Source organism: Zalophus californianus, chromosome 1 (assembly GCF_009762305.2).
Source record: "Zalophus californianus isolate mZalCal1 chromosome 1, mZalCal1.pri.v2, whole genome shotgun sequence".
Lineage (NCBI taxonomy): Eukaryota > Metazoa > Chordata > Mammalia > Carnivora > Otariidae > Zalophus > Zalophus californianus.
The window spans coordinates 87,030,582-87,050,556 of NC_045595.1; the positions used below are offsets into that span (position 1 = coordinate 87,030,582).

Sequence of the window (19,975 nt, forward strand, 5' to 3'; positions counted from 1 at the left end):
AGACAAATTGGAACAGCTTATACTAAAGGAAGCAGAGGTAATAGAAAAAGCAAATAAAAAGGTGAAGTGAAAACCATCAGTTAGATGCCAAAATAAGACACCCCTCACTCATCACCCCTGATCCCCAACAACCGTACTTTGGCATTCATCTCTGAACAGGAGTGTCTTTTTGTGAGAGCACTGGGATCCCTCCAGGAGATTGTGAAACCCAAGGTAGTACAAGACCATGGAGAACCATTTTGAGAAGGCAGGCTCCAGCCCAGGTACCTGACTTGCTAACTGTGGTCTCTGCCACAGACCCAGAAACAGCTTTGTATCCCTGAGAGCTCAGTTACAGCCTCCTTGGCTTTGGTCCTGTCACAAGCGCCATACTCAAGGGACCTGGGCAGAGTCACCCTCACCTGTGGACCCTGAAGTGATCTGGGAATCAGCTCAAACCCCTCTTGGCCATGGTCCAGGAGCCCCTGGATGTGATGCCATAAAGATGGCGACATGGGTTTTCCCAACTTCAGTCCCCTTCTCAAGAAGACTGACTAGCAACTATGCGTAGGCAAGATACCATTGTGAAAACCTCAGAATCACGCCCTAGGCCACAGAGACTGAGAAAGACAACTTTAGAAGGTAGGAGAAGCAGTTTCGCTTTGACCGTGTACCACTCCCTCAGGCTGACATGGGGATCACTGGGGGGAATCTGTGGGACTTGACCACCAAGGATCAGACAGAGATGAAGGGGAACCTGGGTTAGCACAACCAGCACTCAGATCTTTTTGGATCACATGTCTGCATGCACTAGCCCCTGGGCAAGATCCCAGCCAGCAGCTCTGCCCGTCCACTAAGTCTAGCCCATGGCCCTGTCCGGCCAGGGAGGGATTTGAGTCCCTACCCAATGGCAGAATAGGCCATGGAGCCCATTCTATAGCCTCACCCAGGCGAGGAAGCAAATTCGCAGCCCTGTGCAACTGCTGAGCATAGCCTCTAGCCCTGCCTGAGAAGAGGCCTGGTCAGAGAACCTTGGCAGCTGTGGAACCTTCCTGAAGCCCTCGTCAGGCGGGGAACCAAGCCAGCAGCCCTGCCCAATCGTTGAGCATAGCCTCTAGCCTCACCTGACCTGGGAGATGGAACAGTGACCCTGGGCAGCCTTGGAAGATAGCCTCTGGTATTGCCTAGGCAGGGAGCCCAGCCAGTGACTCTGCCCAATTGGGGTGCAGAGACTGTGGTTTCAATCTACCAAGGTTTCCAGACAGTGACCCCACCCAACCTCAAAACAAGTCTCCAGCCCCACCCAACTGCAGGATCCAGGGGAAGGCCCTGCCCAGGTAGAGAGCCTGGATGGCAGTGTCACCCAAGAGCAGAGCACAGCCAGCAGGCTACCCTATTGTGAAGCTCAGCCTGCAGCCCCACACATTTGACAGATAGCCTGTGCCCCTGCCTGATTGCAGAACAGAGCTTTGTCCGACTGTGAAGCTGTCAAAGGTTTAACATAGCCAAAGTAAAACCGATGAATCGCCGAAGTAGTAATCGGTAAAAATTATTGTGCACACAGTTTGCAAACCAGGAGCACTCAAACCAGAACATGGAATGAGTCTCAGGTATATTGTTATAAAGCAGCTTAGAGAGTGAGAAAGCAGTGACCCTTTATTCTTCACAGGAATTGGTTACAATATTATAATTTTCAATGGTTATATCATACCAATTATAAATAATAGTTCAAATTTGCTTATCATTTCTAGAGGCACAAGAGAGAAATGATGCAGGTCAAGGTAGCCTTGCAAAAAAAAGCTAAATGAAACTTTGTCTGCATGATTAAGCAGGTTCTGTCTGTTCAGGGAACTTTCAAGACTCCCCTCCATCCATCCTTGATTTCAACAATTCCGTCTGTTCAGGCTTTCTCTTGGCAGGCTGAGAGCGTGTCCAAACCATGATAGCGTTATTCTCCGTTACCACTGTTGATGTAGTCAGGTTGAAGAATCACACATTCGCTGTTTCCATTAGTCAGGTCATCAGGCCAGAGGGCCGTGTAATCACTTCTTCATTATTCATGCAGTTATTGTTGATTTCATCCAGTTGTCTGATCCTGATGGACACCATTTGGCATATAAGAGTGGCTGCAGACAAGCATTTAAAATCTTTGAGAATAAACAGAGCACCTGAGAGGTTGATATGAGAACAGCCAAGGATTTAACCAATTAAATAAATCAAATCGGTTATAATCAGATTCAGGCTTTACCTTTCTAAGCCCCTGTACGGTTTTTTCACAAGTTATTTTACATAACCACAACATGATGTATTAGCAAACACACATCCTCATGACCAGGTAAGGACGGGTGAACTTGAAGTTGTCAGATTTCAGGAGGCCATGTTGCAGGTGGGCTTTCTTCTAAATTAGGCCTCTCTATGAAATGTGAGAAAGCAGGCATTTTAATGAGAGGCATTTCTGTGGAAACAAAAGAAAAACAAAGGTTAACAGTTTGAGCAAATTATAAATTCAGTTCTCTGAGTTTGGAGAGAAGCCAGTTGAGAAGATTTCTAGATGTCAGGTTCTACACATCCTTAGACGGAGGAAGGCAAGCAGTGATAATCAGACAGATTTTCCTGGTTTGCAGTGTGAATATGTCTGGTGACCTTTCTGAGTGGCCCCAGAGCAAAAGGCAAGAGGATTGTTCACACATTGAGCTGTTGTGCTGAGTCTCTGAAGTTTATATCAAGTTGTCCAGCTTTCGCTTGCATGGCTTTGGGAAAAGGGCAGCTTTTTGTTTCATAGTGGTTCCAAGTCAAATTAGTGGGAGAAAATTGAAAATGTTAGTTTGGAGACTTTTAGCCACCTATTGGAGGAAATTAGAGTACAGGACCCAGTCCAATTTACAGGTAGAAAACAATCTTCAAATACAATTAACAGTATTAGAATCTGATCTCTATGAAGGTATATTACTGAAATGTAATTTTTTCCTGCATAATCATTTCCTTTCCATCAAAGACAACAATAGCAAGACAAATTTATTTATAAATTAAGTCTAGTTTTAAAAAACTTGGCTTGATTATTTATGATAAGTGCAGTAAAAATAGTGATTGACCATATAGGTTCTCTTAAATCCAGAAAACAAAACATTAAAAAAACAGCTATGTTTTAAATTAAGTCATAAAAATTACAATCATCCTCATTAGTTCTTTTAGTCTTCGGTAATTAATTCATGTTGATCTTGATCTTATGTTGGCAGTTTTAAAAATTCATCTGTTTTCCATCAAAGTTTTAGAAATTCTTACCCAGTTCAGTGCTACGATCTTAAAGTTATCAGAAACCTGCTTTCTGGAATACTTGTCCATGAATTTCTCTGAAGATGAAACATATTTATGAAAGTCTCAGAGTAAAACAGAAATGACAAATGACTTAAAAACGGCCATGGTTAAAGATCAGATAAGAGTTCCTTATCATATAATTGACAGAAAAATTTGGTTATCTGTGATATAAAATATTATAAGACAGTAGCTGGAATTTTGGCTGATAACACTGTATCAGGACAAATCTGATACCCAGGAATTCCGTATGATTTCTGGAACATTTATATGAATAATTTCCATATAAATATTTCTTAAAGAAAGTTTAGTATCACTTCTTATTTGACAGTGCTTCCCATGAAATTTAACAGATGCAAAAGTTACATAGTTGTTAAAAAACAAAGAACAACTTAGCTCTTTTGGTAGAGAAGATTCAGTTTTCTTAGGAAGTTCAAAGACCTGATAGAGACAAAACATAGAATCTTTGTTTTTTTATGCATAATACACTTATGGTAAAGAAAAACCTTTGTTTACAAACCAGAATCTAAGAAAACTGTGTCCTTTTAACAGAAAGAAAACCATATTCTAATTTTGCTCCAGTATACTTTTGATATCACAATTTTTCCTTTTTTTTTTCTTTTTAACTTAACTAAATCTATTTTAATCCTAGCCTGACCACACATAAAATTCCTTTCTCAGGGCGCCTGGGTGGCTCAGTTGGTTAAGCATCTTCCTTTGGCTCAGGTCATGATCTCAGGGTCCTGGGATCGAGTCGCATATCGGGCTCCCTGCTCAGTGGAGAGTCTGCTTCTCCCTCTGCCCCTTCCCCCACTCATGCTCTCTCTCGCAAATACATAAAATTAAAAAAAAATTCCTTTCTCAAGATTGATTTTCCACAAACCTACCACAGCTGTCTTTATTTATATAGGTTTTGTTCTTTTTCCTTCTTATTCTGCAATAATCATTTTACTTTAGGATAAAATTACCTTCTTTTAGTCCTTTTACCAAAAATGCATCTCCATTCATCATACCTTCTTTTACTGAAAACACATTTTCTATTTTTCATGTATAGTCATTTTTTAATCCTTATTATTTCTAGTAGTTATATAAAAACAAACACAAAAACAAAACAAACAAAAAACTTCCCCAAACCTCTTTTATTTTGCTGATAATTTCAACTTTATTAGTTCAAATATTATTTTCTCAATTTCAAAACTTACAAAGTTTATCTAGACAAGAATGCAAGGCAATTGTTGCAGAGTAATTATAGGTTTACTCTTACAGGATAACATAATTGCCTATATACTATGTTAAATGAGTATGAACTCCTAGGTCATATAGTTAAAATAAAGCATATCCCTTTTGGGAATTACAATATGGGATTCGCTCATGTCTATAGGCTCATCCTGACACTGCTCTTTTGGATTGGGAATGATAGAACGGGTAGGGGCAACAGGATCCCCATGTCATTGCTAAAGAAGTTTGTTCTATGTTGAGTAGGCAGAATAAAGATTTGAAATGGCAGCCCTATAAGTATCTGGGAAGCCATGAGCAGAATTCTCAGCCTTGTAAGCAGTTCTAAGAAATGGGGAAAGTTCTTTTAAACCAAGATTGCTGTCTGGCTACAAACCTGAAAAGAGAAGGTAACGAAGTATGAACCTCTCACAGAGTGATCACAGCCTGGGCGGGTGTGTGTGTGTGTGTGTGTGTGTGTGTGTGTGTGTGTGTGTGTGTGACCACTGTGTGTGTACAGGACAGAAATGGTGATTGGTCTTGTATTGACCTTTTTGGCTGGTTGCACAGACCCTTTTGTTATTCAGTTTATTGTTTTATAAGAGCAGTGGCTTTAAAACATGTTGGATCATTCCATGGCAAGGAATATAGTGTATATTGTGGCCCAGCACATACTTATGTATATAAAACCATATAAGTAACTGAAATAAAGTTTAATAGGCAGGCACTTATTTTCTCCTTTCAGTATATTCCATGTATGTACTCTGTTTTAAATTCTATGAAGTTATTCTCTTTTATTTATATACAGAATATAAATCTATAAATTATAGATAAAATGAAGATATATATTATCCATTTATCTGTATGGATCGATATAGATAATATGTATATTTTCTATTTAAATAAATATTAATCACCATTCCCCAATGGTCTGAGACCACAGTTGGAAAAACAAGAAGTTACAGTAAATCATTCTGCCATAGGAGAAAGCGCTCATGGATGTTCCCCTGCTTCTCACCTTCCAAAGGGATGCTTGCCTCGTTGCCTGCATTCTCTTAGCACCAATGCACACAGTTTGCAATGTTCATTTATGCTTATTACTCTAAATGTTCTGACAATTTCTCTTTGGTTCATTTTGTATTCTCAGCTCTTCTTCCAACTTTTTTAACGATTTGATAGCTCAAGTTGTTTTCCAGTGAAAATTAGAGAGCACACAATGTGAACTGTCATAGATTAGCATTCTATAGTAGATTAGCCAGTTTGTAAAAACATTTCAAAAATTGTTAGAACCATATCCTTTCTCATAATAAATTTTTTTTCAGTGTGGCATAAAACATGTTTATTAATAGACTCAAATGTGGGTTTTTTTTTGGTCTCTGTACAAAAATTAAAAAGCTGAAAGTAGATAAACTTATGTTTAACATTCAGTGTTTGTCTTATTTGGAAATGATTTAGATACTCAATGAATATCCATTATTCAGTTTAACTTTGTGCAAACTTTGATCTTATTTATATTTACTTAAATTACTTGTTTTTAACAATTATGCTTGGATTAGATCTCAAAATAATTAACCATCATCTTAAATTCTTTTGCTTGTTGACAAATTTTGAAGAAATGCCTACAAATTTAAATTAGCTTTTATTTATCGAAGATTATCCCAGATCATGTGAACTTGAAAAACCTTCAGGTTAGTTTCCATGTTTCTGAGAGTATACTTGATTTATATAAATGCTTAATTTTCTTTGAGCCAATTAAATAGAGCTCTTTACAAATTAATATTGGCAATACCATCTGGAGGTAGAAAAATATCCCATAGTCACAATATACACACATAGTCATGTGTAATGTACAGATAGACACAGAGATCTTATAACTTTTGTTTTAAAACTTTTAGCCATGTCTCAGGTACAAAACTGAAAAAAAAAATAGTTGAATTCAAATTGTGTTTCTGACAGATGGACCAAGTTAAGTACCTGCTCAGAAGGCCAAAGTTTTTTACTACAGATTTTTTTATTTGTATGCTGCAGGGATCCTTTTAGAACTATTTTTGAAGTCATTTTGTCTTTTAGAAGCTTCTGCATATCAATCAAAGAATGAATTCCATTGTCTCTGAGAGGTTTGGGATCCTTTCTTTTAAGGGTGCCACATGAGATGAACCTATCTAAAACAAAAATTCTGCAGAATAGCCATTGTGATTCTACATTATTAAAAAGTTCACCCATTTTGCCAGAAAGGCACAAGATCATGGTCCAAGGACCAGGTAGAATCTATCTTACCTTTGGATATCCTAAAATAGTTAGGATTAACTACGAGGGGCTCTGTTTTCTAATAGCTGTTCTAAAACATCTGGAATTGTGTGTTTTCCCCGATTTTTGAATAGGATGGGTGACTTACCCATCAGCAAACAAAAACAGAAACCAGAAAGCAAAACAGAAACAGAAGACAAGTGTACACAATACAGTTGGAGAGCTCAGAATGCAGAGAGCGGAGCTCAGATCCAAGAGAGACACCTCAAGCTCCAGGGTTGGGGAGAAAGCTGTGAGCTCAGTGGGCTCTGGGTACCAGCACTTCTGTCAACTCCACTGCCACTGGAGTTGTTGGAGGTCTTCCATGGATCCCACTTCTAACTCCATGAAATGTCAAAAGTTCAAAATAACCAACATAAAACCAATGAATCACTGAAGTGGTAATTAGCAAAGTCATACACCATAAAGAGACAGTTTGCAAAAAGACAGTTTGCAAAACAGGAGCACTCAAACCAGAACACTGAATGAGTCTCAGGGGTGTATCGTTACAAGGCAGCTTATATAGTGAGAAAGCAGTGACTGTTTATGCTTCACGGTGATTGATTACAATATTACAATTTTCAGTGGTTGCCTCATATCGATTTTAAGAAACAGTTCAAGTTCACTTATGATTTCTAGAGGCATAAATAAGAAATGATCCTGGTCAAGTTAGCCTCCTAAAATGAGCTAAATTAAGCTTTGCCTGCATTACTGATTCTGTTTGCTCAGGGGACCTTCGAGGCTAGGCTCTATCTGTCCTTGATTTTTAACAAAGCCCAGATGGTGGTTCCACCTTAACACAGAGTCCAGCCAGGGGCACCATCTAGTCACAGAACACAACCTGAGATTCCACCAGACCAAGAGCAATTGCAGAGCCTGTCCCACAGCACTGCTTAGTCGCAGAGTCTAAATGTGGACACCTTCCTGCTGGGGAACACAGCCTGTGAGCTTGCTGGGCCGGAGATGATTACAGAGCCCAGCTGGTGGCTCTACAAAAGTGGAAACACAACATACTCAAACTTCTGGGATGTAGCAAAAGCATTTCTAAGGGGGAGAGTTTACCATTATCAATGCATCCATTAAGACAAAAAGAAAGATCTCAATAACCTAACTTTACATCTCAGAAACTAGAGAAAGAAGAAAAACCTAGCCCAAAGTTAGCAGAAGGAAGAAAATAATAAAGATTAGAACAGAATAAATGGAATAGAGAATAGAAAAACAGTAGGAAAAATTAACAAAAATAGGAGTTGATTCTTTGAAGAGAGAAATAAATTGACAAAACTTTAGCTAGAATCACCAAGAAGAAAAGAGAGAGGACTCAAATAATGCAATTATAAGTAAAATTATAAATAGATGTTACAACTAATACCACAGAAATATAGAGGCTCAAAGAGACTATGGATAGCTATGCCAACAATTTGATAACCTAGAAGAGATGGATAAATTCCTAGAAACAAAAAACCTACCAAGACGAAATCAGGGAGTTATACGCAAACAATGAATCATGGAATACTACATCAAAAACTAATGACGTAATGTATGGTGATTAACATAACATAATAAAATAAAATAAAATAAAATAAAGACTTAATGAAGGAGAAATAGAAAATATAGAGAATGGACCAATGGGTAAGGATACCGAATCAATAATCAAAAACCTTCCAACACAGAAAAGTACAGGACCACATGGTTGTGAATTGTACCAGACACTTAGAGAAGAATTCTCAGACTTTTCTGAGAAATTGAAGAGTAGGGAACATTTCCTAACTCACTGTACAAGGCTGGCATGAACCTGAGACATTAACCTGAGATAAAGACACTATGAACTCTGAGAAACAAACTGAGGGTTCTAGAGGGGAGGGAGTGGGGAGATGGTTAGCCTGGTGATGGGCATTAAAGAGGGCACGTACTGCACGGAGCACTGGGTGTTATACGCAAACAATGAATCATGGAACACTACATCAAAAACTAATGATGTAATGTATGGTGATTAACATAACATAATAAAAAAAAGAAAGAAAGAAACATAAAAAAAAGACACTATGAGAAAACTACAGGCCACTATATCTGATGAATATATATATGAAAAATTCTTTCTTTTTTAAAAGTTTATTTAAATTTCAGTTACTTAACATACAGTGTAATATTAGTTTCTGATGGACAACTTAGTGATTCAACACTTACATATATAATACCTAGTGTTCTTCACAACAGGTGCAAAATTCTTAACAAAATGCTAGCAAACTGAATTCAACAGTACATTAAAAGGATCATATGCCATGATCAAGTGGGATTCATCCCTGGGATGCAAGAATGATTCAACATATGCAAATCAATAAATGTGATATCTCACATTAGTAGAATGAGAGGTAAAAGTCTTATGATTATTTCAATAGGTACAGAAAAGGCACTTGACAAAATTCTGTGTCCTTTACTGATTAAAACACACCTCTCAACAAATTGAGTAGAATGAACATACCTCAACATAATCAAGGCCATATATGACAAGTATGGCATATCCTACTCAATGGTGAAAGGTTGAAGGTTTTTTCTCTAAGATCAGGAATGAGACAAGAGGGCCCACTATTACCATCCTATTCAACATTGTTGGAGTAGGTAATCAAGAGGACATGACTGCTAGTTGACTCTCAAGCTGGGCCCAGGCAATCAGAAGTTCCTCATCTCTACCCTGTCCTTAGTATATATGCTATACCCAACACTCCCATATTAGGAATTGTCCAAGGACATCACCTCAAGAGAATAAGGTGTGGTTGAGGCCATCTAGACAATATATGTAATTGAACCCAGTTAAGGCCTCTACATAAACTTTTAAGATTCTGGTGGGTGGCTGTGGATATCTACTTATCTTGCTTCCACCCAAGAAAAGCCTCATGAGTAAATTCCATCGCTTATTATTGCCACCTACCAATCTGGAGTGGTCTGCCTCTTTCTTTACTTTCTCCTTGCCCTCTGTGTACAGGGGCCAGTTTGTGAACCAGCAGACATAGTACTAGAAGTCCTACTGCCAGAGCAATCAGACAAGAAAAGAAATATAGTCATCCAAATTAGAAAAGAAGTAAAATTGTCTTCGTTTGCATATGACATGATCTTATATATAGAAAATCCTAAAGACTACCAAAAAACTCTTAAACTAATGAAAAAATTCAGCAGGATATAAAATAAACATACAAAAATCAGTTGCATTTGTATACACTAACAATAAACTCTCAGGAAAAGAAAAAAACCAATCCCGTTTGAATAGCATCAAAAACTATAAAATGCTTGGAATAAATTTAACCAAAGAAGTGAAAGATCTTTACACTGAAAACTATAAGACATTGATGAAAGAAATTGAAGAAGACACAAATAAATGGAAAGATATCTGTGTTCATATTATTATTAAAATATCCATAATATCCAAAGCCACCTACAGATTTAATGCAATCTCTATCAAGAATCCAATGGCATTTTTCACAGAAATATTAAAAAACAATCCTAAACTTCATATGGAACAATGAAAAACCCCAAATAATTGAAGCAATCCTGGGAAAGAAGAACAAAGCTGAAGGTATTATATTTCCTGATTTCAAACTATACGAGAAAGCTATAGTAATCAAAACAGGCTGGTACTGACATAAAAACAGATACATAGACCAATGGAACAGAATAGAGACCCTGGAAATAAACTCATTCACATAGGGTCAATTAATATACAACAAAGGAAGCAAGAATATTCAATGGTTAAAAGGATAGTCTTCCCAACAAATGGTATTGGGAACACAGAACAGCCGTATACAAAGGAATGAAACTGGACCCCTATCTTACACCACTGACAAAAATTAACTCCAATGGATTAAAGACTTAAAAATATAAGACCCCAAATCATAAAACTTCTAGAAGAGAGCAAAGGGGAAAAACCTCCTTGACACTGGTCTTGGCAACAATTTTTTGTTTATTACACCAAAAGCTCAGGCAATGAAAGCAAAAATAAACAAGCAGGGCTACATCAAACTAAAAAGTTTTCTGCACAGCAAAAGAAATGATCAACAAAATGAAAAGGCAACCTATGGAATGGGAGAAATTATTTGCAAACCTATCTGATAAGGAGTTAATATCTAGAATATACAAGGTGCTCATACAACCTGATAGCTTCCCCCTAAAAAACAAACTTGCAAATAGTCCAGTTAAAAAATGGACAAAGGACCTGAATAGACATTCTTCCAAAGAAGATGTACAAATGGCCAACAGGTGCATGAATAGGTGCTCAACATCACTAATCATCAGGGAAATGCAAATCAAAACCATACCTTACATTTGTTAGAATGGCTATTACCCAAAAGACAAAAGATAGCAAATATTGGTGAGAATGTGGAGAAAAAAAGAACAGCTATACACTGTTGGTGGGAATGTAAATTGGTGCAGCCACTACGGAAGACAGTATGGAGGTGCCTCAAAAAATCAAAACTAGAACTACCATATGACCCAGCAATTCCACTCTACATACATATCCAAAGGAAATAAAACCACTATTTTGAAGAAGTATCTGCATCTTCATGTTCATTGCAGCATTGTTTACTGTATTCAAGACATGGAAAGAACCTGTCATTGACAGACAAATGGATAAAGAAATGTGATACACACATACACACACAGGAATATTATTTAGCCATAAAAGAAGGAAATCCTGCTATTTACAACAACATGGATGAATCTTGAGGGCATCATGATCAATGAAATAAGTCAGATGGAGAATGCAAATGTTGAACAATCTCACTTATGTGTGGAATCTAAAATAACCAAATTCACAGAAGCAGAGTAGAGTAGTAGTTTTCAGGGGGGTGGGGGAGGAATGTGTGAAGGTAGTCAAAGGATACATACTTCCGGTTCTAAGGTGAATAAGATTAGGGGATGATTACATCTGTAGTTACATTAACTATAGTACAGTATGGTTAGTATAGTTAATAATACCTTATTATATACTTTAAAGTTGCCAAGAATATAGATCTTAAAAGTTCTTAGCACACACACACACACACACACACACACACACACACACACAAAGGTAAGTTTGTTAGCTAACTTTATTGTGGTAATCATTTTGTAACGTATACATTTATCAAATAATCAGTGGTACATCTTAAACTTACTCAATGTAATCTGTCAATTGTATCTCAACAAGTTGGAAAAAAAGACAGTGAATTGAAAATTATGGAACATGCTGTTTGGGGGGACAGGTATTGGAATATTATTTGGTATAACCCAATGGATGGCAGTTTGGCAATACTCATAAAATCTTAAACATACATTAGATCTAGTAATTCCACCTCTACAAAATTAAGTTATAGATATATGCACATATTCGTGAAATGGTGTATATGCAAAGTTACAATATTTATGTATAGTGTTTAGTAAGTGCCTACTATGTGTCAAAAGCTGGAGATATAATGATGAACAAGACAGACAGAAATCCCCATTCTCTTTGAGCTTGATTCCAAGCTCTAGGGAGAGAAAGGCAATAAAAATAAATGAGTAAGACATGCCTGCCTACCTCACTTGCTGCTGCTTCACCATTTTGGTGCCAAGACCTGCAGAGTGGGGACCTCAGCTGAAGAGGGAACTAGAGTGGAGCCAAGCCAAGGCTTGCAGGCTGGAGTGGAACTGCACACAGATGGCCACCCAGGATATCTTCTTTGAGGTTCTAGAACCCACAGGCGAATAGGGCAACTGAGTTAATCCTGGGCTGGGTGCAGCCCAGTCTCACTTTCCAAATATACATCCAACCAGAGGAAGGAAATATATACAGCTCTGAATATTTATTGATTCCTAAATCAGCATGGCTTTTTAGAGAGGCCTTCCTTTTATCCCTGACTTCTAATAATTTCCTCCTCTTGAAAAACATTACTGAAATATGGAGCAAGGAGTTAAAACAAATTCTCTCCTCCATAGACAATCTATATTAATTGATTGGAATGTTTAACATCATTAAAATGGCAATATTGGCGGCACCTGGGTGGCTCAGTCAGTTAAGCATCTGACTTGATTTTGGCTCAGGTTATGATCTCAGGGCTGTGAAATCGAGCCCCTTGTTGGGCTCTGCACTCAGCAGGGCATCTGCTGGAGATTCTTTCTCTCCCTCTCCCTCTGCCTTGCAACCCCCTGCTCATGCTCACTCATGCTTTTTCTTTCTCTCTAAAATGAATAAATCTTTAAAAAATGAATAATAATACTGCACAAATTTATCTACACACTGGAGGCAATCTCTATAAAAATTCCAGCTGCCTTTTTTGCATAAGTTGACAAAGTAGTTCTAGAAGTCATTTAGAAATAGGTGGGGCCCAGAACAGCCAAAACAACCTTGAAAAAGAACAAAGTTACAGGACTCATATTTCCTGACTTCAAAACTTCCTACAAAGGTAGAATAGTCAAGACTGTGTGGTACCGGCATAGGAATAGACATATAGATATAAATGAAATAGAATTGGGAGTCCAAAAATAAACTCATATACTTATGGTAAATTTGTTTTTGTGCATACCAAGACAACTCAATGGTAAAAGAAAAGTCCTTTCAACAAACGGTGCTAGGACAATTGAATATCTACATAAAGAAGAATAGAATTGTATCCCTACCTCATACCACCCACAAAATTAACTCAAAATGGATTGAAGACCTAAATGTAAAAGCTAAAACTATAAAACTCTTAGAAGAAAACATCAGAGTAAATCTTCATGACTGTGGAGTAGGTAATGGTGATTTAGCTATGACACCAAAAGCCCTAGCAACAAAAGAAAAAATAGATAAATTGGACTTGATCAAATTTAAAATTACTTGTGCCTTAAAGACAGCCTTAAGAAAGTGAAAATACAACCCACAGAGTAGGAGGAGCATATTCGCAAATTATATATCTGATAACTGTCTAGTATCCAGTTTATATAATTAGTTCTTATTACACACTAAAAAAAGATAAATATGGGCCCAGTTAAAAATGGGCCAAGTGTTTGAATAGGTGTTTCTCTAAAGAAGGTATACAAATGACCGATAAATAATTGAAAAGATGCTCAATGTCATTCATCATTAGGGAAATGCAAATCAAAACCATGGTAAGATACACTTTTACACCCACTAGAATAAAAAAAGACAGAAAATAACAAGTGTTGGTGACAATGTAGAGAAGTTGGAACTTTTATTCATTGCTGGTGGGAATGCAAAATTGTGCAACCACTTAGGAAAACAATTTGGCAGTTTCTCAAAATGTTAAACATAAAGTTACCATAAGACCAAAAATTCCACTCCTAGGAATCTACTCAAAGTATTTCCTCAAGAAATGAAAACATGTATCCACACAAAAATTTGTACACAAATGTTCATAGCAGCAATATTCATAATAGTAGAAACAACTCAAATGTTCATCAACAGAAGAATAGATTTTTTAAAATGTTGTATATCCATACAATAGAATATTAGCCATAAAAAAGAATGAAGCACTAGTACATGTCACAACATAGATAAATCTTGAAAACATTATGTTAATAATTCCAAACACAAAAGGCCATATGTTATATTATTCCATTTATAGTAATGTCCAGAACAGGCAAATCTATAGAGAAGAAAGTAGATCAGTGTTTGCCAGGGTCAGTTGGAAGGGGAGGGTGGGGATTAACCACTAAGTGGTATGGGGTTTCTTGTGGGAAGGGGTCATGAAAATGTTCTGGAATTAGTGATAATGGATACAAATTCTGTGATATACTAAAACATATTGAACACTGTAAAGGGGGTAAATCTTACAGTATGCAAATTGTATCTCAATACTAAAATTAATGAATAAGTAAAATATGTGGTATTTTAGAATACGATGAATATAGATTTAAAAGTCATCGTTGACATGATTCAGCCACTAACTACTGGGGAGCCTTGTTAGTAGCCATCCTTAGCAAGATAAGGGGTTAGTCTAAATGATCTGTTGGGTCTCTTCCAAATCTAGATTCCAATGATTCTTTCAATCTTCCTTAATAATCATCAATTTCAAAAGAAGTGCTGGAAAAGTCAACTCTAGAAGAAAACCCAGCCCTTATACCTTTGGTATCTCACTTAAGGCAGCTCTATTTTTAATATTGGTCATTTGATCTCTTTTCCTCTTTATAAAGAACAACTCTGAATTGATGGAATTCCTAAAAGATTATAATGTCCCCTGAAGATTTCTGATTGATTGTGAGCTGCATGGAGAGAAATGCTGAGCTTAAGTAATTTGTAAAACTGAGTATCTGTAAATGAGAGAACAGTTTTCACAAGGGTTTCATGAAGAAAGAGACATGAGGGGGTGCCTGGGTGGCTCAGATGGTTAAGTGTCTGCCTTCAGCTCAGGTCATGATCCCAGGGTCCTGGGATCAAGCCCCATGTTGGGTTCCCAGCTCAGCAGGGAGTCTGCTTTTCCCTCTCCCTCTGCCTCTCCCCCTGATTGTGCTCTCTCTCTCTCTCTCTCTCTCTCAAATAAATAAATAAAATCTTTAAAAAAAGAGAGAGAGAGAGACATGGATAGCCGTTGGCTTTTTTGAGCCAAGGTGTGAACACACACGATAGTCATTGTTGACATAAAAATAGAAGGTTAAGGTGGCACCTAGGTGTCTCAGTCAGTGAAGCCTGACTCTTGGTTTCAGCTCAGGGCATGATCTCATGGGTCATGGGATCGAGCCCTGCTTTGGGCTCCATGCTCAGTGGGGAGTCTGCTTGAAGATTCTTTCCCTCTGCCTCTCCCCCCACCCCCCCTAAAATAAATAGATAAATCTAAAAAAAAAGTAAAGAATAGGTGATTTGTGAGGACACAGATTTCATATGACACATATGTATGGTGGTTAAGAGCTTGGACTCTGCAGTCACCTTGTCTGGGTTGGCATCCTGGATCTACCACTTACTAAGCCACTCTGTGCTGGTTCCTCATATGTCACATGGCCAGTGTATTTGTCCCTCCCCGTAAGACAGTTGTGAAGATTAAATTAGATGATACTCATAAAGCACTGACAAAAGTATCTAAGCCATGGCGAGGACTCAGCAAACGTTAGCATTCTCTGTTTGCAGTATATACTCCAAATGCTTCATGAGCATTTGAAACACACCTGGCATTACTTGACAGGTACTTGTTCAGTGAATTGCATTCTAACCCCGATTCTCCAGTAGTTATTTCTTGTTATACAATGAGATTTTTCATATTGTACATAACATTTTTTACAGAATAAAAGCAAGAAACTGTCATTAACAAAATGAAGATCCTGCTAATTATATTCGTCTTAATCCTTTGGACTGAAACATTGGCAGATCAGAGTCCAGGTACCGGTATACTTTATGTTTATTATCATTTAGGAAAAGAAACATTTTTATGCCTTAACTAACATTCAGTTTAATACATAGAAACAAAGGATTTATTTATGTACTTAAAAAATCAAAGCAGACAGCATTGACTGAATCGTAGTTGGAGGCATGCTATGTCAAGTAAACTTAATCTCTCAAAGGTGACAGAAAGCCAGGGGCAAAAGCATGAATTATGCTACACCTGGCTAGAAGAACTTTAATTATTCATTGATTTGCTTAGGTTCCAATGTTCCATGTCTCTGTGAATAGAGTCGACTCATTTGTTTTGGAGGTCAGTCTGCATCCTAGGATTTCCTGATAAACTTCTGAGTTAACTTGGAAAGAGAGAGAGCAATTGTTAGGCATTTACTAGCACATCACTAATTTCCAGCATGAAGGTGGCCAACTGCTAAAGTGGATGCTGGTGGTGCCTCCCTTGGGCCCCGACTCTCTTCATCAGGCTAGTACACTGCTCGCCCCCCGCCCTACCTCTGGACCCAGCTGCCGTGAATATTGCCTGTAACAGCTCACAGACATGTCCCACTTTCTCAAGAGACTTGCTCTTGGCTCTTCTAGAGTCAGCTAATGCAGGAGATTGTGCCCGTAGCCCACCGCTCCTTCCCTGCAATTCCTAGGGATGGTCTGCAGCCAGTGACTGACTGAGAGAAGAGTATAACAAACTGGCCCTCTTGCCTCAGAGAGTGACATGCTCCAGAGTCCTCTCAGATCAGGCAAATATGGTGCTTTGCTCCTCTCCTCCTTCCCTTATCCTGCTTCCCCTCAGTGAAGCTCCTGCCCCCCTAGTCCCTGTCTTAGATCTGCTTCTAAACTCTCCAACCCAAGACACCTGCTTACCTGATATGGTTTCTAAAAGTTACTCTTAATCCACAGACCACTTGGGGGGCTTTCTTGTTTATTCTTTAGTATATTATCAGAGTTTGGAGTTCCACAATCAAAAAAAAAAAAGTCTCTGGTATAGAGTTGAGAAAGAAAAGAATTATTGCTTCATTTTACAAAAGTCCTCTTGTTTGACATTTTCACAAAAACCAGAACAGTTTCTTCTGTTTGACCTCCAGAAGACATTTTCCTTGGGGTTCTGAGTTACTCTTAACTGAGGGCGTAATCTCAAATGAGTATTGTGGTCTCAAATGTAAAGGCTGAACAATCAATTACCCTGTTTAGGTTTGTTGTCATTTTATTTTGATAGGGCCGGGCCCTGAGTATGCAGATATCGTGTTTCTGGTGGACAGCTCTGATCACCTGGGAACTAACTCCTTCCCCTTTGTGAAAGCGTTCATCAACAAAATGATCAGCAGTCTGCCCATAGAGGCCCACAAGTACCGCGTGGCCCTGGGCCAGTACAGTAACCAGCTCCACAGTGCATTCCAGCTGGGCACCTTCAAGAGCAGGAACCCCATGCTGACCCACCTCAAGAAGAACTTTGGCTTCATGGGCGGCTCCCTGAGGGTGGGCAACGCTCTCCGGGAGGCTCACAGGACCTACTTCTCTGCACCGGCCAGCAGGAGGGACAGGAAGCAGTTTCCCCCGATTCTGGTGGTCCTGGCTTCCGCGGAGTCTGAGGATGACGTGGAAGAGGCCTCTAAGGCCCTGCGGGAAGACGGGGTGAGGATCGTCTCTGTGGGGCTGCAGGATGCTTCTGAGGAGGAGCTGAAGGCCATGGCCACTGCTCAGTTCCATTTCAAGCTCCGGTCGGTCAGGGACCTTGGCGCGTTTTCCCAAAACATGACACAGATCATCAAGGAAGCCACCCAGTACAGGGATGGAGCCGCCCCTCCCGATACAGAAGGTAAGGAAGGCCTGGGTCCCACGCAGGCAGCTCTGCACCTTCCACCCTCATCTTCTGCAGCTTGAGTCCTAGTTCTGGTGATTCGCCACACTGAAGTCCTGGACATTTCTACACTTTCCTGTCAATTCCAACTGCCGTGTCTGCTTGTGTCTTTTCTCTGACAGGCACCCTCTTGCACTCATTTGTCTTCTCACAGCTTGGATGACTCCTGACATCATTTAAATCTCAGCCCCGTAGTCTTATCCTGTTGGAAGGCTTTCCTTTCAAATTTCTTTCGTGTGCCTCACAGTTCCTTTGCATGCTTGATGACAGAAGCGCCTCCCAGAGTGAATGATTACTCCTTTTTGTGTTGGTCTCCTCCGCCAATGAACTGGTGGCATGTTGAGGGCAGAACTGGGCACTTAGATGTATCTATGTATTCTTCAGGCCTACACAGTGCCTGACAATGAGCTAGCATTCTATTTCTTTCTTTTTTTTTTTAAAGATTTTATTTATTTATTTGACAGAGAGAGACACAGCAAGAGAGGGAACACAAGCAGGGGGAGTGGGAGAGGGAGAAGCAGGCTTCCCGCGGAGCAGGGAGCCCAACGCGGGGCTTGATCCCAGGACCCTGGGATCATGACCCGGGTCGAAGGCAGACGCCTGACGACTGAGCCACCCAGGCTCCCCTAGCATTCTATTTCTTAATGAGCGAATAAATGGAAGTCTTACAGATGAAGAAAGAAGTTCCGAGTCTGTTCTCTGGCCCTCACAGTCCTGGCACGGTATGAGGCCCATGGTGAATGCTCCGTAAATGCCTGTCAGCTAATACAGAGTGACACTAAATGGGAAGGATAACTTTCAAATGAGACCAGGCGGAGAAGAGTATACCCTCGGTTGTACAGTAGAGCCACAGTGGGCTAGGTCTTGAGCCCTCCGTCTGCTGTGTTGGCTTATCCCCTCCTGCACTGTTTCTTTCTCCTTACACATGAAATCTCTCTAATGAGTGTCAGGACCTGCTAAAGACAGGAATTTGACTCATTCCCCCTCTCAGTTATCCAATCATTTTGTGCTTGTATTTTCTACATCTAAGACACATTTTTCTCCACACATTTGAACATTTTTGACATTAGGATGTGTCTTGCAATAATGCTATTTTTTTTCAGTTTCTAAGAGCTGCCATTAAATAATAGCATACTTGACAGTAGACTGGATCTTCAAATTGAATATTGGAAATATTTCTGACAAGCTTATGGGTATGAACGAGACCCATGAATAGCTCAAATTGAACTAACTCAGCACCCTTTCTTGTATAATGTAGCACCTTAGCTATCACATCCCCCAACATAAAAATTTTCCCCAACTTATTTTCTGAGAGCCACCAAGAGTTTCTCGTGTGGCATCACAGGCCCTTCCTCTCCGGCTCCATCATCCATGATGATGCCTGTTGTGTGCACAGCTGCCGGAGAGTAACACCTTACTTCAGTTACTGCAGCTGGTTTCCCTTGGGGGATGCTGTTTCTCAGCTTTATCTCAAAGCAGCCACCCATCAGAACCACCAGGTGCCACATCTGCCTTCCCATCAGCCGCTGGACATCCCTGTTTTTCACACAGAAATGCAAAAGACCTCCTTCTCATCTGCTTACATTCTTGATCCCCTTGGCCAAAAGGAGGAATACTTATGACCCCCCTGACTTACAATGTCTCACGTGAAAAATGCTTTATTATGTCTTAAATGAGTGCTCCATGGAGACCTCAAAACAGAAGACTCTTGAGTACAAATAGTTTACTTGGCAGGTGATCCCAGACAGCATTAGGAAGGAATGGGTAAACTGAGACCGGAAGCTGCCTACGCAGTGTTGATGATTAGGCAGGCAGAACCGGCCAGTGCACAGCTCCAGAAAGGCACTCGGTAAGTGTGCCGTACTCATGAGAGGCTCCCACCATTCTCTCCAGAGTAAGGTAGAAAGAGTTCCTGGCAAAATGGATTTTCTTGGCTGCCTCCGCACTTAGTTGGTAATGATGGGCCATTCTGAGCAGGTACTATCTAGTTCTAA

The 19,975-nt window shown here is 39.4% G+C and overlaps 1 protein-coding gene across 1 annotated transcript in view; it reads left to right on the forward strand.

Moving 5' to 3' along the window:
- COL6A5 (collagen type VI alpha 5 chain) overlaps positions 1-19,975 on the forward strand; it is a 157,919-nt gene that overhangs the window by 29,209 nt on the left and 108,735 nt on the right. The window contains 2 exon segments of the mRNA XM_027584713.2: positions 16,016-16,111; positions 17,340-17,939. Of these exon segments, the coding sequence (XP_027440514.2) occupies positions 16,045-16,111; positions 17,340-17,939 (667 nt within the window). The 5' untranslated portion in view covers positions 16,016-16,044.